Source organism: Leucoraja erinacea, chromosome 9 (assembly GCF_028641065.1).
Source record: "Leucoraja erinacea ecotype New England chromosome 9, Leri_hhj_1, whole genome shotgun sequence".
Lineage (NCBI taxonomy): Eukaryota > Metazoa > Chordata > Chondrichthyes > Rajiformes > Rajidae > Leucoraja > Leucoraja erinaceus.
Genome location: NC_073385.1, coordinates 38,872,604 through 38,895,089, shown reverse-complemented (window position 1 = coordinate 38,895,089; position 22,486 = coordinate 38,872,604). Strand labels below are relative to the sequence as shown.

Below are 22,486 nucleotides of genomic sequence, written 5' to 3'. Positions count from 1 at the left end.
ATTCATTTTTTTACCATCAATCTACACACAATACCCCATAATAAAAAAGCGAAAACAGGTGTTTAGAAAATAAAAAATAAATAACTGAAATATCATATTTACATAAGTATTCAGACCCTTTACTCAGTACTTTGTTGACGCACCTTTGGCAACGATTACAGCCTCAAGTCTTCTTGGGTATGACGCTACAAGCTTGGCACACCTGTATTTGGGTAATTTCTCCCATTCTTCTCTACAGACCCTCTCAAGCTCTGTCGGGTTGGATGGGGAGCATCGATGCACAGCTATTTTCAGGTCCCTACAGAGATATTCAATCGGGTTTAAATCCGGGCTCTGGCTGGGCCACTCAAGGACATTCACAGACTTGTCACAAAGCCACTCCTGCATTGTCTTGGCTGTGTGTTTAGGGTCGTTGTCCTGTTGGAAGGTAAACCTCTGCTCCAGTCTGAGGTCCTGAACGCTGGGACCTTGAGGGGCCGAACCACATAGGGGTGGTCTCTTAAACAATTCAATTACAGAAATCGATTAACCCCATACATAACAGACATTTCCCTAACCCAATAATACAGCAGCTAATACATTGTACTCAAACAGGACTTCTCAAGGAAGCAAACTTAGCAACATTTACCCTTATCTGCAAGAAACCCAGACAAAGCTCAATACCTTATCCAATCAACACTGGGCAAAGTAGAACTGCAACATTATTTACAATTATTTACAAAGTGTATGTCTGATTTGCAGTCATCCAATCCATTCTGTGCATTTTGCACCTAATTGACAGGATCTGCAGATGTTCTTATTCTTTTCCTGCAGCTTGTATCTAGGCTCTAGACAAACTGTCACTACTCCGCAGCTTGTCCCAGTTCTGCAGAGAACAATTCCAAATTGACCAAACCTCCCAGCAGCCCTGAAGCTTTTACCCCCATTTTAAGGCCCTCTGAGAGGGCGCTGTAAACAGTTTATGTATGTATTGTTGGGTCTGTGTACCATTGTATGTAGCACATTAGTGCCTGCACTGATGTACAGCACTTTGGTCAACGTGAGTTGCTATACAAATACAATTGATTGATTGATTGATTGATTGATTGATTGATTGATTGATTGATTGATTAAGTCCTAGCCTCTCCAATCTGGCCAGGATTAACATTCCTTCCTTTTTATCATATATGATAACCCATCATAAATGATAACCAAATAGTCCAATAATCAGCTAACCAGATATACATAAATGTGTCCATTACATTTTCCATCTATCAGATGTTTCTTCCCAGAATCTTGTCAAGTGTCCCGAATTTTCATGGGCGTAGCTTCACAATATCCATCTGATGAGTCTTCACCTCCCGAGTTTTCGTAGGTGCGAATTCCCTCCATCTGTGTTGCTGCCCATTCTTCCATCCCTTTCCATAGCCGAACCTAAACCTCAAATTCCTGAAAAACTTGGGACAAAGCAAGTTACCAGAATGCACCCATGCTTTCCTATACATTCACTATAATTCCATATTCCATTTCACTCGATCCTATTATATTCTACTCGATCACTGTATCCCTATTGCTATTCTGTTCCCTAATATACTTTTTATTATCCTAGGATTAACATTAATCAGCCTTCTTCATACTCACACAATGTTATAATATGTATATCTGATGACGGGTCATATAAATTTCAGCTGGGTTCAGTTCAGATTTCCCTACAGGCGTGACTCTAATTTAAAGCAAACCATGATAAATGTTCCAATTTAACCAAATTCAGTCTCAGCCTTCAATTTACTATTTCAAATTTCAGCTGACCCTCTCATCCTTCTCATTCCACAGCATTGCAGCTGATAATACAATTCCATTCCAATTCCTGTGGAATTCCGAGCTGTTCAAATTTAAACAATCAATTTCTATATGCTGTCAATTTCATCATTAATCCAATCAAGACTGCCGAATCCAGGGACAATTTCTTTCCGCCTTGATAATAGAAGTCGATTTACCATCAAGTGTTAAACAATCCAAATCCATTGGTCAAATATGCATCGGCTAAGCTATTCCCATGCCCATTCAAGTTTCTCCCTCTAATTTACTAAGTCTCCCCTCCAGTACCTCTTCTTATTTATGTATGTCTCCTTACTATGTTGGCTCTTCACTACATTGACTCTTTACTATATTGGCTTCATTCTCAGTCTAGGGATTCTCGCTTGTACTAGTTATTTTTATCTCTAAGTAACTCTTCAGGATAGTCATTATTGACTTTCCGAGGGGAACATAAATTTTCAGTCTACCTCATTACTTTATAATACCACCTTACGTTTCCAGGGTATGTCTTAATTGATATCCGCTAGGGTCTGTCCCTTCCTTGATAGTAACTAAATAGTCCAGTCCTATCTTCGACTATCCTCCTTTGGGTGAGACAAGAGAAGAATGCCAAATTAACAGTCAATCCTCTAACAATTTTTTAAGACTGCATCCCATAAGCCCTCTTTAAATTAATTTACTCATAATGAAATGTTGGCGCAAAGTGAGTATTGTGCCCCAAACCACAGAGGAATTCCTTTTTTATTCAAATCCAATTCTTAAAGAGTTTATCCCAATAGTCGTTAAATGTTGTTGGTGTTGTTTCTTTTAAAGATGATTAGAGTGTCCTTTAATCTCCTTCCTTTTCTTTCTCCAATAGCTAGGTGATATTAGAGTTGGGCACTAGGGTAGGTCTTCTTCCTCTTCTTTTCTGATGTAGTTTCAATTACTAGGGATACTGAGGAGCAGCTTTCTCTGTCTGCTGGCCTACCTGTCCTATCCTAAGACCTTTCTCTTAAAGGGGCAGGACAGTATCAGTTCCTCCTGCTAGTTGATTCCTGTTTCTGGGGAGCTACATTACCTTTGCTGTCTTCTGCCCGTTCTTAAGGGGTCTGTGCATTCTTTACCTAACTCCCCAGTTAGTATGTCGTCAGTTCTCAGACCAGTTCCTGTTATCAGTTTTAATTAAATTTGCTACTTTAGTGGGGAGACAATTCAACAATATAGCACAATATTATGGGGAACTTGCTCCATTCTGATAGTCTAAATCACCGGATTGGTCCATATATAATTTTGAAAAACGGTCTAGAAATTCGTCTGCTCCCTTCTCTGGTTTTGTTTCCAGAACTCAACTTAACTCGCCTGGTTTCTGAAACGTTTATGCAAGGGCCGTTAAAACAGCCTCTTCTCTTGCACAGCCATTCATTACTACATTTGACAAGGCTTCATTCATAAGTTGGGTGATCTTGGGCTACCAGATATTTGGTATTTTCAGCTGGAGTAATTAGAAGGATGAGGGGGATCTTATAGAAACATATAAAATTATAAAAGGACTGGACAAGCTAGATGCAGGAAAAATGTTCCCAATGTTGGGCGAGTCCAGAACCAGGGGCCACAGTCTTAGAATAAAGGGGAGGCCATTTAAGACTGAGGTGAGAAAAAACGTTTTCACCCAGAGAGTTGTGAATTTGTGGAATTCCCTGCCACAGATGACAGTGGAGGCCAAATCACTGGATGGATTTAAGAGAGAGTTAGATAGAGCTCTAGAGGTTAGTGGAATCAAGGGATATGGGGAGAAGGCAGGCACGGGTTATTGATTGGGGACGATCAGCCATGATCGCAGTGAATGGCGGTGCTGGCTCGAAGGGCCGAATGGCCCCCTCCTGCACCTATTATATATTTTTTAAATGGAGACGAGGAAACACTTTTTCACACAGTTGTGAGTCTATGGAATTCTCTGCCTCAGAGGGCGGTGGAGGCCAGTTCTCTGGATACTTTCAAGAGAGAGCTAGATAGGGCTCTTAAAGATAGCGGAGCCAGGGGAAATGGGGAGAAGGAATGAACGGGGTACTGATTGGCGATGGTCAGCCATGATCACATTGAATGGCGGTGCTGGTTCGAAGGGCCGAATGGCCTACTCCTGCACCTATTGTCTATTGTCTATTATCTATTGTCTATTGTCTATTATCTGTTTTATGGTCTCCCACAAATCCCGGGAATCTGCATGATATACATGCATTGTGGTTCTTAGATAATCTATAAAGGAAGCAGGTGCCTTCTTCCTATCAGAGATTCTGTTTAGTACTGCCATTATTTCATGGGGCTTCCACGGCATATGGACATCCGTGGCACGGGGATTATTCATACTCACTGCACTGGCCGAATCTGCTCTACCTATTCCTTCCCTTACTGGTAATTGCTTATGGGATACCTGTTTAATTTGTAAGCTTTCGGTTACGTCAAAATCTATCTCGGTATCTTCAATCACTGTCTCACCCTCTGATGAATTTTCCTATTCGCTAGGGGTTTCCCGATACTGCCCATATAAATCATTCCTTTTTCTTTCTACTCTAGTAATCTGTCTAGGTTGTGGCTCACAAAAATACTCTGGTAGTTGCACTATATCTAACATAACTTTTTTTTCTTTGAACACCGGAGCTAACCTTTTTGTTCTACTCTGGGTGCCATAAGCCACTGGACGATCTATCATTGATGGCGTGGATAGGATTGAAGAATCTGGTACCTCAGTATCTGCTGTTGGTAGAGTCTGTTCAGAGGTAGAATCTGCAGGAGTGGTTATAGATTCTGCAGACCTAAAATATTTCTTACAGATACGTCATACACGGTGCTAATGAAGCCTGGGAAACGCAAAAGGAATATGGTGGGAGCTGCGAACTTCCACTGGCGTTAACATTTATCCACTCTTCTAAATACTCATCTCCTTCCCCCTCGAAGTCAGCACTAACCATCGGATTCCTAATATTTGATTCTCCAGGGACTAATTTTCTTCTAGGAGATCTACCTTTCCCTTGTTCTGAGTGTTTCCCTTCCTCTTCATTCCTGTCCTTCCTACTACCTGGAGGTCGATCTACTTTACCTTATTTTAGTTCTATTCCAAATTTAACAATAGCTTTTTCCCAACTAGCTATTCTCTTAACCTCCTTATTCGCCTTCCGTTCCTCGAAAAATATTTTCTCCATAACCCTATTAATTCTTTTGCACTTTCATTATTACTTTGCTGTCAAATGATCCGTTCTATTTTTTTTTTATCACTTTTACTGTTCTAATTCCCCCCGGCAGCCATAGCTTACTTCCTAATTTCTTATTTAACGCTCCTGATAAATTTCTTAATTTCTCTGCCTTGTGAAGAAACTCATTACACATTAGATGCAATGAGCTCTATTCCTCTTCTGTGACATCTCAATCTACATTGTTTGCCATGCTTCCGAACACCTAAAACATAATTCTTAAATCCTTCCTTTTGACCCTAAATTTACCAAGATCGCTCCGAGACAATGGCTAATGGTTCAAAGCGTTCGCAACCTTGCAACTCATTACTCCTTTGCTCCACCAATCCCACTCTCCTATTCAAATTCTTCTCTTATCTCCCACATCCACACCCTTTCAACCTTACAACTTTCTCAATCCCCAGTCATTGAAGAATCAGAGTACTCCAGGGAACAATCAAACACATTCAAACACATTCTTGTGCTCGAAACACCTGAAAATGATCTTCAGACACACAAGTAACATAGTACACAAGCAGGATAACATGCTACCTATTGCTATCAGGCACAACCACACTTCTAAACAAACCCCAAACATTTGTTTATTATAAATCACACACTCTAAGAAATCCTCCTCGTGGCACACTCTGTCAGCCGGATGACTCCTCCCCTGACACAGCAATCGAAAGAGTACAACTACAACCCCTGATCGAACCACCATGATTCAGATTCTTACAACACCACGCTCTAAATAATTACAAATATTTAACAAACACACTTTTACTTCAAGTATCTAAATCCGTAAACACTCGCACAAGTAGCAATACAAATAACGGTCCGAATCGAAATCTTAACTTTCTAAATCTTAATACACTCTAAGTTTATTTACGTACACAGAATATTTACACAATCAAGATCCGATGACAATACAAAAAAGTAGATTTTTACAATTTACAAAATGATTTAAAGCACTAGCGCACAGTTCACAAACACTCGATCTCGATACCGTGTCACGCTGTTATGACTCAGTGAACCTCTCCCTCTGATACTGAAGATTTTCCCCTTTCTAGGTTACTCTTTGCTGAGGGGTACTACTCCTTAAATTACTACATTTCCTACTGAATGTTACTATCCCTCTGCTAAGACTGGACTTCTATAGGGCGACCTCTATCCCTCCTCTCTAAGTTCTACAGAATTAGGGGTACCATTCGCTATTCGGATTACTTTTTATCAAGTAAATAGGTACCCGTCTCTCAGGTACTCTTCGCTATCAAGTACTAGTCAACAATCGATCAGAGGGTTACTATTCACTGCTGATCAGCCGCTATTCGGATTCGTCACGGACATGCACCAACTCCGAAGTTCTATATACAGGAACTCAAATTCCACCTTACTGGCAGAACCTCAGTGTGAAATTCTGTATTTGGAAATTTGGCTTTGCAAATATAGACTCGTCTTGAACCTCTACTTTTAGTGCGTATGTCTCCTCATACGTGGGCACTCAAATCAAACTAAAATTGTCCAATTGAATTCTCGAATGGACTGGAGTATTGCGGCCAAACTATATTCTGGCCACTGAGCCCAGTACCTTTATGAGATTCCTTTCTGTCGCAAGGGACTCAGATATCTACACGCAGACACTCCTAGCTGCTGAGCACTGGGGGTTCAGCGCCTAGCCACTTCCCGCTGTCAGATATCGATGCCGATTTTCAGAGCACAGCATTCCAAATCCCGCTCCCGGCAAAGATCCGATCGATACGCAGGTCAGACCTGTATTTCAATACATCACCAATTGGATACCAAATCTAACCTTGGGCCACTCCTCGCCCAATAAAGCGCATTTGGCTCTCGTTTAAGCAGCTACAGCCTGCCAACTACAACCAAGGTTTGGGCCTCTAACCCAGGAAAAGGCCTCTAACCCAACCCAAGCAGGACCTCTAACCCCATCCTGGTTTTATGAGCCCCCAACCCAAAAGAGTGCTAACCTGCTTGCTAGACTCTGTTCTAATGATGTCGATTAGACCCGTTACCAAGCCCGCAAATGATCCGCTCCGACTCACGAAGTGCCAGAAACCAATGTGAAAACCGCACCGTGGGCCCGATTTCTGCACTCGCGATCGAAACAACTCAACACTTTTGATCGTAAGCTTGTGTTTGGAGCTCTTTTGAGATCCCGGACGAGCCCCCAATGTAAATTGCTCATTCGAAGCTTCCCCCCAGTTTAGTTTCAGTCAAAAACCACTGAATCAAGCACTTGATCAACTAATCTTTATTTTAACAAAACACAATTACAGTTCCCACCACTGAACCTAACCACCTCGGGTTCGATCCTCGTATCTGCCTGTTCAAGCCCTCTAGGCCTCACTCAAAAAGAGACACTCCAGAAGGTCACGCAGTCCCAAGCGCACTCCCAGAAGATCGATGCTGGACTTCGTGGCAGCGGACTTTTATAGTTCCCGGGTCCTTGAGGGGCTGAACCACAAGGGGGTGGTCTCTTAACAATCCAATTACAGATATCGATTAACCCCATACATAACAGACATTTCCCTAACACAATAATACAGCAGCTAATACATTGTATTCAAGCAGGACTTCTCAAGGAAGCAAACTTAGCAACATTTACTCTTATCTGCAAGAAACCCAGACAAGGCTCAATACCTCATCCAATCAACACTCGGCAAAGTAGAAGTCTGCAACATTATTTACAATAATTTACAAGGTGTATGTCTGGTTTGCAGTCATCCAATCCATTCTGTGCATTTTGCACCTAATTGACAGTGTCTGCAGATGTTCTTATTCTTTTCTTGCAGCTTGTGTCTAGGCTCTAGACAAACTGGCACTACTCCACAGCTTGTCTCAGTTCTGCAGAGAGCAATTCCAAATTGACTTAATCTCCCAGCAGCCCTGAAAGTCGCATTTTAAAGTCCTAGCCTCTCCAATCTGGCCAGGATTACCAAGAGTGGCCATCGGGTTCTTGGTCACCTCCCTGACCAAGGTCCTTCTCCCCGATTGCTCAGTTTGGCCGAGCGGCCAGCTCTATGAAGAGCCCTGGTGGTTCCAAAGTTCTTCCATTTAAGAATGACAGAGGGCCACGGTGCTCTTCGGGGCCTGCAATGCTGCAGAAATTTTTATACCCTTCCCCAGATCTGTGTCTCGACACAATTTTGTCTCGTAGGTCTAAGGACAATTCCTTCATCTTCATGGCTTGGTTTTTGCTCTGACATGCACTGTCAATTGCAGGACCTTATGTAGACAGATGTGTGCCATTCCAAATCAAGTACAATCAATTTAATTTACCACATGTGGACTCCGTTGTCGAAACATCTCAACGATAATCAATAGAAACAGGATGTATCTAAGCTCATTTTTGAGTGTCATCGCAAAGGGTCTGAATACTTATGTAAATGTGATATTTCAATTATTTATTTTTAATTACTTTGCAAAAATTTCTAAACACCTATTTTCACTTTTTTATTATGAGGTATTATATGTAGATTGATGATGAAAAAAAGTTGATCCTTTTTAGAATAAGGCTGTAACGTAACAAATTGTGGGATAAATGAAGAGGTCTGAATACTTTCTGAATGCACTGTAGAAGTCAGCTCTCCTTGACTCCCATTTGATCTAACCTTCCAAAGCAGCCTACCAAGTGGAACTTAATGAAATGCCTTGCTGAAGTTCATATAGACAACATCTACGACTTCAAAAGACTCAATCAAATCCGTAAGACATGATCTCCCACGTTCAAAATCATACTGACTATTCCTAAGCAACCACTGTTTATCCAAGTGCATATACATCTTATCCCTCATAATCTTATCCAGTCAGTTGTCTACCACAGATGTTAGGGTCCACGGTCTATGGTTCACAGGCTTTTCTTTATCCCTTCTTTAGTAGAGGCACAACATTAGCCACCCTCAGTCCTCCACCACCTCACCTATTATTCTATTATAACAGGGCGGCATGGTGACGCAGCTTGTTGCCTTACAGCGCCAGAGTCCAGGGTTCAATCCTTACTACAGGTGCTGCATGTACTGAGTTTGTACATTCTCCCCGTGACTGGGTGGATTTTCCCCGTGTGCTCCGGATCCCTCCCACACGCCAAAGACATACAGTTTTGGAGGATAATTGGCATCGGTAAAGAGTGTAAATTGTCCCTAGTGTATAGGATAGTGCTAGTGTACGGGGATCAGCGGTCGGTGCGGATTTGGTGTGTTGAAGGGCCTGTTTCCGCGTAGTATCTCTAAACTAAACTAAACTAATTATGATTCATATAGCTCACTCAGGGATTTGCAATTTTTTAATCCAGCTTCTATTGTCCTACCTTCAAGAGTATGTAATGCAGACTGTCATATGGACTGTCCTCAAGACATTTCCATTAACTGAGGTTATCTCATTGAGGTTAACACATTGTTCCAGAAATCTAATCATAGCCATAAATAGGGGCAGCACAGTGGTGCTGTGGTAAAGTTGCTGCCTTATGTACAGGTTATGTACAAATTGTAAATTGTCCTTAGTGCATATGTGTAGGACAGTGTTAGTGTACGGGGCTCGCTGGTTGGAGTGGACTCGGTGGGTCGAAGGGCCTTTTTCCAAGCTGTATATCGAAACCAAATTAAATTATAAGATAGACAGTCAGAACATTTTTACCAGCTGGAAATGTGAAAGACCAGAGTTTTAAGATGAGAGGGGCAAAATTCAAGGAGATGTGCGGGGCAAATATTTATACAGAGATTGGTGGGTGCCTGGAATGTGCTGTCAAGGGTGGTGGTGGAGGTAAGTACAATAATAGCATTTGAGGATTTTAGATTATAGCACACAGATTTTCATGGATATGGTTCATATGCAGGTTGAGATTAATCTGACATTATGTTTGGCACGGATATATTGTGGCGGAAAGGCCTTTTCCATCTCTGTACGATTCTATGTTCGAAATGTTATTAGTGCTTACATCACTATTTGATGGATATGGTTCATCTACAGTGCATTTGAATTGACAAAATAAATAAGAACCCAAATAACCCTAAGTTTCAATGAGGTTTCCCCCTCATCCTTCTAGACTCCAGTGAATATAGGCCCAGTGGCATTAAAAACTCTTATCGTGTTAAACCATCACATTCCAGGGATCATTCTCATAAACCTCCCCTGTGTCAGCACATCCTTCCTCAGATGTGGGGCCCAATACTGCTCACCATACTCCAAATGTGGTCTGACCAGTGCCTTATAAAGCCTCAACATTACATTCCTGATTTTTAAATGCTGGTCTTCTCAAAATAAATGCTAGCATTGCATTTGCCTTGTTAACTACCGATTCTACTTGCAAATTAACTTTTTCGGAAACCTGTACCAGCACTCCTGAGTACCTTTGCACCTCTGATTTCTGAATTCTCTCCCCATTTAGAAAATAGTCAACACCTTTATTTCTTCTTGGAGGAATGTGGAGTTGGGATGATCACCCATGATCTTATTGTGACAAAACAGGCTTGAGGGACTGAGTGGTTCACTCCTGCTCTGAATTCATACGTGCATACAACTCATTGTCACCCAGGGATGCATAAACATTGAGAAAATTCAGGTTTTCGGTATTTTCAGAGTAAAGGTACAATGGTCTCTAAGGTTAGTTGTAACTTGTGTAGTGCACAAATAATGTTAACAACGATCTCCTTATAAAATATGAAGTTTGTTTACAAATTTCAATAAGAAATGCTTCAATGTATGTTCCCACATTTCAAATTCACCCAAGAATTCTTGCAGCAGAGCAGTTTGTGTATTTCCATTCCAGAGGGATGCCTTCTCGGAGTGAAATTTGTTTGAGCTGCACACTCAATTTAAATTACAACAATGTACAGAAGTAAAGAAGCTCCTGAGGCATTGCGCAAAGTCCATTTTGGAAACCTTTTGTTGTATTTTCTTCTGAAAGAACTTGTGATCCTTTGTATTTGAACTGCCTTGCATTGTAATAGAAAAACAAGCAGATCAAGATGAGATTAAACCTATGAAGAATATTGTATGAGCACATTCAGAAAATGTTTGGTAGATCAGGCAGCAGTTTTGCAGGTGTTGGAAATTTGGAATAAAATAAGGAAATACTGCAACAGTTGAGCAGATCAGATTTTCAGCAAATCAACATAATGTAGATGCTTTTACAGATTTCTGAAAAAAAAGAGTCCCAACTTTAAATCCTATTCTTCCCTTGCTTATGCTCCACCCTCAACAAACTTGGTTTTCTAATTCAGAAGCTTAAGCTGGAGTTTTCTAGTCTTAACCAGAAATGTGAATCACAACACAAGAAAACTTAATGTGGACATCTTTGTTTCACTATCTTTTGCATTTTAAACACTGATAGAAGGTTAAAAAAAAGACTGCACGCCATGTTAACCTGGCCTCCAAACTGAATAAGGAAGTGTGCAATAGGCATCAGTGATAGCTAAGAAAAGGAAGAGAGGGAGGAATGCTCAGATTGTATCCAAACATGTGATAACATCATTGCTGTGCACAAAATAAAAACACTGCAGCATTAGACATCTTGTTCATTGACTCTTTTTTCTCTTATCCATTCCACTTCAATATGAGACAAACTGTTTAATTATGTAAATAGATTTACATTATTGTACCAGAATGTTTCAGCTGCTTTTCAATGAAATAAAGGAAGCAAAATGAAAATAGGAATTGTGTGATTTTGGTAACTTCAGCTCTATCTGTCTCAAATGAAGGAAGCAGATCTTAATTTATTTTCTTTGATTATAACATTAAATTGCACAGTGAATCTGGGTAACTGTACAATGATGGCAGCTTGTATGTCATAAGTAAAAGTGATGCATTATAAACACAAAACAAAACATATTTAATATTATCAACATTTAATTTGAATTGACAAAATAAATAAGAACCCAAATAATACTTTAGAAAGAATTAAAACTAAAATAGGAAAACATTTAACATTCCTTTCATATGGAATGACCAGTCTGACAACAGAAAATGATAAAATAAAATGTCAGTGGTGCGTAGAGTTTAATCCAAGAAATTTTGTCCCCTGTGCTGCACATTACTCCATCTCAATTGCATATTAAACAACCCTATCAAGAACGGCAATGGCATCTGCTGTGCTGCCACAAATTGTGAATTAGATGAAATTGATGTGCTCTGTCATATATTTATGAAGACAGACCATTCTCAGAAGTATTCTGCTTATGAAGAATTTATGATTGCAAAGTGTTCCTGAACCAAAAGTGGCAATAAATTCTTTTTTTGCAACCTACTCTCTCAGGGTATTGAGCCTGCTGCTGCTGGTAAATTTGTCACAGCAGAAACAATGGCTAGATCTGGATTCCAATGTGAGGTTTTATATTATTAGTATTCCTGTGATCTCAGAAACTGAATTGCCAGAATTATTCACCTAACAATTTCTTCAATAGATTAGTCTGGTATCATTTGTACATAATAATTTATTTGTGCCTGGATGCCTCGGTTCCCACATCCCTTGACCAATAAATAGTAATAACTATTTATAAATCAGGATATTGCCACTGATTAATTTGTGCTTTGAATGGCTAGTTTAGTTATGGGGATTACCATCCAGTTAACGGTTTTAAAATACCATCTTTTGTTTACAAACTTGCACTGTAATTACGGGTGATCATCGGTCGGCGCAGACTGAATGAGCCGAAGAACCTGTTTCCACGATGTCTGTCTAAACTATAAACTAATTGGATTTAGTGCTACGTTTTGTAATTTGATTATTTCTAGGTGTGCTTTGTTTTTGCTGATTCTGCAGCTGTTTTAATTCTTTCACACTGAAACTGTATTTCAGAACTGATTTTAATTGGAGTTTAAAAAATGATCTGAATTTATGTCACTAAGATGGTGAGTTGTCAAATGTCACCTTAAAAATTATGACAGTATTTGAAGCTAATTGATGTTTCTCTTTGGTTGTGTCAGAGAAAACTTAGAGAGAAGACTCAAGATGCAGCATTGGGGCCAAATGGGGCAGGAACATGCGATCTTTTGTCACCTGAAAGCAGCAGCCTGGTGAGGCAGCTTGAGATCAGGATCAAAGAAATGAAAGGCTGGATGCGAGATACAGAGCTTTTCATCTTTAACTCCTGCCTGCTTCAAGAAAAAGAAGGAACTGCAGAAGCCCAGAAAAAACTTCAGTATTTTAAGGTAGCAGTCTAGTAGTGAATTTTTTAATGCCTTTTATATGATACATGCAAATGTGAATTTCTGGCGGCTTTATGGCGAACAAAGCTATATAGTAGGAGAACAAAGGCACTTACTAGGATTTGAAAAAACAAACATGATACCTTAGGGGAACTATCTGGTGTGCTACCAAGAAACTAATTGTGACATAACCTGCTGTTAATTTTTTTTTAAATTATTATGAAAGCAAATAATGAAAATATGTCAGAAAAATTATATTTTCATGCTTTTTAGAAAATTCATAATGCAGCAAAATCTCAAATTATCCATGTATTAGGCTGGATAGACTTGGTTTATACTCTCTAGAATTTAGGAGATTGAGAGGGGATCTTATAGAAACTTACAAAATTCTTAAGGGGTTGGACAGGCTAGATGCAGGAAGATTGTTCCCGATGTTAGGGAAGTCCAGGACAAGGGGTCACAGCTTAAGGATAAGGGGGAAATCCTTTAAAAACCGAGATGAGAAGAACTTTTTTCACACAGAGAGTGGTGAATCTCTGGAACTCTCTGCCACAGAGGGTAGTAGAGGCCAGTTCATTGGCTATATTTAAGAGGGAGTTAGATGTGGCCCTTGTGGCTAAGGGGATCAGGGGGTATGGAGAGAAGGCAGGTACGGGATACTGTGTTGGATGATCAGCCATGATCATATTGAATGGCGGTGCAGGCTCGAAGGGCCGAATGGCCTACTCCTGCACCTAATTTCTATGTTTCTATGTTTCTATTACTCTGTGTGCACTGAAACTTTTTAATCAGTCATGCATAAAAATATTCTCATGGGCTTGCCACCAAGAATTTAATTTGTACCAGACCAAGTGGGACCCTTTGGGCCACGTCCCCCAACCAATAATCCACCACTCACCCGTTCTCCCAACGCAGCCCGTTTCCACCACTCACCCATTCCCTCAACACAATCCGTTCCCCCAATGCAATATTCCACCACTCACCCATAGTCCCCAACTGTGCATGTCATTTTAAACTTAAAAAAAAAATACAATTACACTAAGATTTTATGTGACGTAGGTGCCACCAACAAGGCTGTCTTTTGTTATCCAAATCTAATTATTAAACTTTGTTGTGCTGGGTTAGGCTGGCAGATTCTTCCCCTTTGTTATCCAAATCTAATCATTAAACTTTGCTGCGCTGGGTTAGGCTGGCAGATTCTTTCCCTGAAGGACATTTGCTGTGAAGGACTCAGTGTACTGAGATAGCAACATTGTAGCTGGTAGGGCATTGTGACATCATAACTGCCTAACTGCCAGTGCAGATTTGAAGTAATCCAACATTTAAATGTCACTTTTAAACTTTTAAATCTCCCCCACTATGTCCCTCTCATTACAACAATGTAAAAACACTCTTATAGCTTGTGTATTGGCAGCAGAGATCACATCGTGATGGCATTTTCAGTTTTTGGAATGTTCACTACAGTGTGTGCCTGAGATCCCATTGTGATGTCATTTTTGGTTTTCGGAATCTTCACGGCAGCTTTTGTAAATGAGATCCCATTGTGATTGGAGGAGTGTGAGATGCCATTGTGACATCATCACTGGAAGCTGCTAGAACAATCTCACTCTCACAGTCAGTTATTCTCAAAGTTGGCTTTTTTTAAACTTTAAATATCAATAACTTGTGAAATATAACATGAAATCTGAAGAAAACTTATATCAACGACGGGAAAAAGCTGAGTAAGGATCTGCAAAAAATCTTGTGATGTGTACCATTTTGGCGAAAATACAATCACACATGCACACATGCACGCACGCACACACGCACGCATGCACGCACGCACACGCACACACACACACACATTTAATAAGTATACTAGAATGTGTCAATCTGAATATGTAAAAATGTAATTGTTACCGCGTAGTGTTTTTGCGAAGATGTAAAGACAATCATCTATACACACACATATACACACACATAAACACACATACAGGATCAGACTTTTAATAAGTACTAGACCAAGTGGGAACCGTAGGGTCCCATCCCCTCAACACGCAGTTGCAGAGGGGCGGCCTGCGGCGTCACACACACACTACCCCCCCCCCCCCCCCCCCCCCACACACACACACACACACACTAACCTAATCCCCGTAAATCTGCACTGCACCATTTCCAGCTTAACAACATCTTTTTGAAAACAAGGTGACCAAAACTAAGCACAAAATTCTAAATGTGGCCTCTCCAATGGCCGGTACAACTGTAACATGACCTCCCAACTTCTATACTCAATACTCTGACTGATGAAGACTAATGTGCCGTAAACCTTCTTGAACGCCTGTGACGCCTCTTTCAAGGAATTGTGTACCTGCATTCCTCTGCTCAACAACATTACATAGAGCCCTGCCATTCACTGTGTGTCCCTGCCCTGCTTAGACCTCCCAAAGTGCAACACCTTGCACTTATCTGTATTAAACTCCATTAACCATTCCTCAGCCTACCTGCCCAACTGATCAAGACCCTGCTGCAATTTTTGACACCCATCTACAATACCACCCACTTTACTGTCATCTGCAAACTTACTAATCATGCCTTGTACATTCTCATCTAAATCATTGATATAGATGACAAACTGCAATGGACCCAGCGCCGACCGTGAAGTACATCACTAGTCACAGGCCTTTACTCCAAGAAGCAACTTTCCACCATCACCCTCTGCTTCCTTTCATGAAGCTAATTTTCTATATAGTTGGCTAGCTCTCCTTGGTCCCGTTTGATCCAACCTTCCAGAACAGCCTATCATGTGGATCCTTATAATAATAATAATAATACATTTTATTTATGGGCGCCTTTCAAGAGTCTCAAGGACACCTTACAAAAATTTAGCAGGTAGAGGAAAAACATGTAAGGGGAATGAAATAAATAGTAGAGACATGACTAGTACACAAAGTAAATACAGAATTCAATACAAAACACAGTATGAAGCAATTAATGCACAGATGAAAAGGGACGGCACGTGGGGCTTAGGATAGGCAGAGGTGAAGAGATGGGTCTTGAGGCGGGACTGGAAGATGGTGAGGGACACGGAATTGCGGATCATTTGGGGGAGGGAGTTCCAGAGCCTGGGAGCTGCCCTGGAGAAGGCTATGTCCCCAAAACTGCAGAGGTTGGACGTGGATGGAGAGGAGACCAGGTGAAATGCCTTGCTGAAATCCATATGTACAACATCTACGGCTCTGTCCTAATCAACCTTTTTGGTTGCATCTTCAAAAAACTCAATCAGATTCATGAGACAATCTCCCATGTGCAAAGCAGTGTTGATTATCCCTAATGTTTTCATCCATGGTAAAAACAAGAGGATAAATACTCACTGAGGACCTTATCCATTTCCTGTCGCTCCACACACAGTTGGCTGCTTTGATTCCTGATGGCCCCCATTCTCTCTATGGTCACCCTTTTTCCTATAATGTACATAAAAATCTTTTGGGATTATCCTTAACTGCCGGAGATATCTCCTGCCCTTTTTGCCCTAGTAATTGACTTTTTTAGCCTGCTCCTCTGTTCGACCAAGGCAGTTTTACCACGATTTTCTGTTTGCACGATTCACCAAGAAGAAATATCTCTCCATTTGGGATAAGCATCAAAATGTCATGCAGAGTGTCATAGAATTGGTCCTTTCCTTCAGCCACAGCACAAAGAGTTGGTGCATTATGACTGGTCCGTATGTTATTGACTGGGGCTGCCCAGCTTGAGGTGGGTGATAACTGACCAGTAGAATGCAATGATCCTTCCCACCATCAGAGGCAGCCCATGGTGCCTATGTTCTATGCCAATCGAGTTAGACTTATAACCTGTAACTGCTACCTCCCTTGATTTCGTTCCTTGCTGTGATGAGCAATGATGAAGTATTCTCTCCATTTCATCTGGCCACAAGCCTGGGCAAACTATGAGAAACACAGACTTGCCCAAATCTGCATTCCCTTCTTGGCCTAATAGACAGATTCCAGAGGAAGAGCATGGCTGCTATGTCTGCGGCCTACTTGGTTGCAGGAGTTGCCGGAAGGTGAATGCATGAGGGATCAGCTGACTGCCTGGAAGTACCTATTCTCCAATGCCTTTGGCTCTCCTGCGCCTTACACACAAGGCAATGGGGTGTTATTTGACTCACAGCTGGGATCTGGTTGGTGGACACCAGGGCATGTCCACACACCAGTGGGCCTACACGTCACATCTCTAGGGGCCAATGTTCTCCAAGATCACCATGCAGTTTTGCTCTGGACCAAAGTTGGTCCCATGAGACACAATGTGATGCCACGAGGAGGCACTGCAGGAGTCGGTACTGGCAGGGGGAGGCTTACACACTCAGCTCCCTTTCTCACAAAATTTGCACCACAGACTACCTTGGATTAAGGCAATAAAAACATTGCACATGCTAGCCAAATGATGAAGATTATTTTATAGTAATAGCACAATATAGGGAACGGCTACCCACCTATTCTATTGACTACAATATATCATGTAATCATAGAAAATAGGTGCAGGATGAGGCCATTCAGCCCCGAGCCAACACATCAAGGAAATGTGCAATGCAAAGAGAAATTAGCAGATAAATGTAAATATTCTTGACATTTTCTCACATCTATATAACATGGAATGTGTTATGAGGATCAATAGTATATTTAGTGATTTTATCCATGATGAATACCTTCAACACTTGGTGGTTATTTCATCCAGCATATCATAATTATGGAATAAGCAAATTAACTATTGTTTTGAATTATCTTTACAATAAGACGATTGCAATAATGTTGATCCTTGACACGCTGACAATGTGCTTATTAATTTGATATGCATGTGACTTTTATCAGAAAAACTGAACACAGATTTTTTTTTTTTAAATAGTTCACTGTTTAATCTACTACCCAGTGTTATTCTACTAATACCAATATAACATATTTGTTTGTGATAACAAGGAACTGTAGATGCTGGTTTATACCAAAGATAGACACAAAATACTGGAGTAACTCAGCAGGTCAGGCAACATCTCTGGAGAATATGGATAGGCAACGTTTTGAGTTGGAACCTTTCTTGTTCCTCCAGAAACGTCGCCTGTCCATATTTTTCAGGGTTTCTTTCAGTATTTGTGTCTATCTTTAACATATATGATTCCTTTTTCTCCTCAGGTAACGTGCAAATATAAACATGCGTCTTTTTATTTCTTCCCAAATACCTAAGACCTGGTTATGGGAGCATCGTGCTTCAGCATATTGGCAAAACAACATTCATATCATAGAAAAATAAATTGAGAAACTATAACAAGGACTTCTGCTGGTCTAAGCCACATCATCAAGGGATTAGGTAAACAAGTTTTGAGCTTCTCCATGAGAACAGAAAGACAGGGTAAATCATCTTTTGCAAATCTCTTGGCACCTCATTGAGAAGCAGTATTGGTGTAAGAAGGAAGTGGTTTCTCTCAGACTGGAATTTGTGTATGCAGCAAGGAAGAAAGAGGATTCAAGAATGATTTTCAATATTGATACCATTTTATAGGAGTGGGTTCTGATCTGATCAGATAATTTGTTTTTGTTGGTTTATTCAGGTAATGAATAGCAATTCATAGATGCATAGGTTTATAGTCGCTTTGCACCAAATAAAATCTTAACCGGTGAGATTCGCTTTTATCGTATAAAACAACTTTTTAAGTGAAGAATACTTGCGCAATAAGATAACTTCAATTTTAGATAAACTAATTCTTCTAAGCTCCTGCCTTGTAGGAAGGAAGCTATAAGATTAGCCGAGGTTTCATAAGGATGTACTGGACATAATTCTTCAGATAACCCAAAAGTTTCCATGGTGTGCCCTTATATATAGGTTACATTTAGGTGATATGGAAGGATTATCCATGCCACTCTTGTCAGAACTGAAAGAAGCAGTAGATAGAATCTTGCTTGAACCAGATTCTGGCCATTTATCTACATCGATAAGGCTTTCGTGTTGGCTTAAACTGTAGTATTGGGAATTAAATTTTATAGGTATCGAGTTTCTAAAAGGAAGCATCCCATTATTTCCTAGCAAACTATGTTAAATGTAATGTATTAAGTCTGAGGAAATCACGTGTGCCACAGTTATTTGAAGAAACAATGGTGGAAGATTGAGTGTCATAGAATCATACAGCACAGAAACGGGCCTTTCAGCCAAGCTTACCTATGCTGACTAAGGTGCCCATCGACAGTAGACCAACCTGTCTACATTTGGCCTATATCCCACTAAACCTTTCCTATCCATGTACTTGTCCAAATGCATTTTCAATGTTACTAGACTAAGTGCAGTTCCCCCCCCCCCGAAGCAATATTCCACCACTCACCTATTCTCCCAAAGCAACCCATTCCCCCAACGCAATATTCCACCACTGACCCATAGTCCTCAACTGCACAGGCGCGGCTCATTTCCCCTCCTACCCAGCACTCCCTCCCCCTCCTCTTTACCCTCCCTCTTCTTTCCCCTCTCATCCTCCCCTCCCCCAATCCCTTCCTCACCTTTCCCTCCCTCTCCTTTCCCCTACCCTCAGTCACTCCCTTCCTCCCTCCATAACTCCTCCCCCCTCCTATCCCTCTATCCCCCACTCCTCACCTCCTCCTATCCCCCCACTATCCCTCCTGAACTCCCCTATTTCCCTCCCTCTATTCCCCGCTCCCTACCTCCCCGTCCTCTCCCTCTATTCCCCCTCCTCCTCCACTCTCCCTCCTCACTTTCCCCAATTTCCTCCTCTCCCTCTCTACCCCCCTCCTCCTCCCTCAATCCCCCCCACTATCCCTCCTCACCTCCCCAGGATCTTTCCCCGCTCCTCCTCCCCTCCCTCACCTTTCCCTCCCTCTGCTTTCCCTACACTCAGTCACTCCCTCCATAAAAAGCAGGATCTGCAGTTCCTTCCTCCTCACGTCATTCATTGTTAGCTGTGGTTTAGAATAGATCCTGTTGACTTGACGATTGGACCAGTTTGCAGTGTGTGTGTGTGTGTGTGTGTGTGTGTGTGTGTGAGTGTGTGTGTGTGTGTGTGTGTGTGTGTGTGTGTGTGTGTGTGTGTGTGTGTGTGTGTGTGTGATACTCAAACTCCGCACAAACTGCCCGGCCACCCTGCAACCTGACTCTCCCTCCCTCACTCCCTCCGCCCACTACAGCTCAGCCGCCGCTCAGCCCATCCTCGTCCTGCCTGACCTCCCACTGCTGCCACTCGGCCCATTCCCGCACTGCCCGCCCGCCCGCTGCTGCCGCTCGGCCCGTCCCCACCCCGCCCAACCTCCTGCCTGCTCGCTGCCGCCGCCGGGACGGGCCGCGGGGGGGGGGATGAAGTTGGTGTTCGTCACGGTGGGCACCACGAGTTTCGACAAGCTGATGGAGAAGATCTTCTCCGAGAGGGCCGTGGGGGTGAGTTACCGCCGTGGTGGCGGCGGCGGCAGAGGAGACGAACAGTCGCAGCCATTCACCCGGGGGAAGAGGTAGACGGGTCCGCCATTGCCACAGGGGGCGGGCGGGGGAGAGGGGTGAGTGAGGGAGAGCGAGACGGGACCAGAGCCTCCACTGAACTCCCCTCCGCGGCCGCCGCCGGTGGTGGGAGAGATGGTAGACAAGTTAATGTGAGGATGGGAGAGAGGAGTTTGTGAGTGAGGTGGGAGAGGCCGCGGTGCAGGAAGGGGTGTCGCGTCCCAGCTGTGGCATTGACTGACCAGGAGAGGAGACCAATCTGCATGGCGCTGACTGACAGGAGACCAATCTGCGCATGATTTTTAAATGATTTTTAAACCTTAATAACTTTAAATATATACCATCGATCAAATCAAAACTTGTTGCACGCAGTATGGGAAAATGGTGGGTAAGGTGGCAAAATATCGTAGCGCTGTCATGTACTGTTTTTGCGCAAATAGAAAAACCACGCAAACCGGAAGAGCACAATATCAGAGTTTTAGAGATAGATAGATAGATAGATAGATAGATAGATAGATAGATAGATAGATAGATAGATAGATATTATAGTTTCTACGCAACTACCTCCATATATGCCTCAACTCATTACATATATCCAACACCTTCTGTGTGAAAAAGTTACCCCTCAAATTCCTATTAAATCTTTCCACCATAACTTTAAACCGATGTTCTCTGGTTCTTGATTCCCCTGCTCTGTGCATTTATCCTATCTATTCATCTCATGATCTTATTCACCTTTATAAGATCGCCTCTCATTCTCCTACGCTCCATTGAATACAGTCCTAGCCTACCCAACCTCTTGCTATAGCTCAGGCCCTCAAGTCCTGGCAACATCTCTGCAATCTTTCCAGCTTATCTTTCGATAGCCGCTGACCAAAACTAAACACTCCAACTGTGGCCTCACCAGCACCTTGTAGAGCTGTAACATAACATCCCAACTTCTATATGCTCATTACTCTGACTGATGAAGGCCAATTTGCTGAAAGCTTTCTTGATCACCTGTGACACCATTTTCAGGAACTATGTACCTGCATTCCTGAATCCCTCTGCTCTACGACATTGACAGAGCCCAGCCATTTGCTATGAAGGCCCTGCCTTGGTTAGATTTCTCAAAATACAACATCCCACATTTATCTGCATTAAACTCATTAATCATTCCTCGGTCCACTTGCCACATATCAAGTTCCTGCTGTAACCTTTGATAATCATCTTCGCCCTCAACAATATTTCCCACTTTAGTGTCACCCACTCAAGTGCCCAGAGTTATGAGTACCATATTATAACCAAAATAAATAGTACCTTCATTTGACTCATACATTAGCAAACGAATTTCAACAAAGTTCTTTGAACTCTGATTTTAAACGGGAGCAAGAAATAAATAGATTAGCGAAAGGAGAAGCAAGTTTGACTACCAACAATTGTTGAACAAGTGCTTGAATCAATTTTTGAGGGCACTTTGAGGGACATTTTTGAGGAAACTGATACATTTAGGCAGAATAAGCATGATTTTATAAAAGAGGGAAGGAATAAAAATGATGTTTTAAGTTGGCAGACTTTTTGGAGCAGGGGATCATTGGAGCAGGAAATCATTACTTACAAATTTATATTAATGACAGATGCAAACGTAGAGATGTATAAATTGTTATGTGCCATTAAAAGCAAGCTGATGCATTATTGCGAAGTATGCCACTATCTGGTTTGGTCATGAGCCTCTGGAGAATTCAGGATGCTGGAGTAACTCAGCGGGACAGGCAGCATCTCTGGAGAGAAGGAATTACATTTCGGGTCGAGACCCTTCTTCATACTGAAGAAGGAATGACGTTTCGGATCGAGACCCTTCTTCAGACTGAAGAAGGGTCTCA

At 41.8% G+C, this 22,486-nt stretch overlaps 1 protein-coding gene across 2 annotated transcripts in view; it reads left to right on the top strand.

Moving 5' to 3' along the window:
- Positions 1-22,486, top strand: part of akap6 (A kinase (PRKA) anchor protein 6) — a 370,946-nt gene that overhangs the window by 269,077 nt on the left and 79,383 nt on the right. For both annotated transcript variants that reach the window (XM_055640567.1, XM_055640568.1), the window contains one exon: positions 12,942-13,166. In XM_055640567.1, coding sequence (XP_055496542.1) covers positions 12,942-13,166 — 225 coding nt within the window. The remainder of the gene's footprint in view (positions 1-12,941; positions 13,167-22,486) is intronic.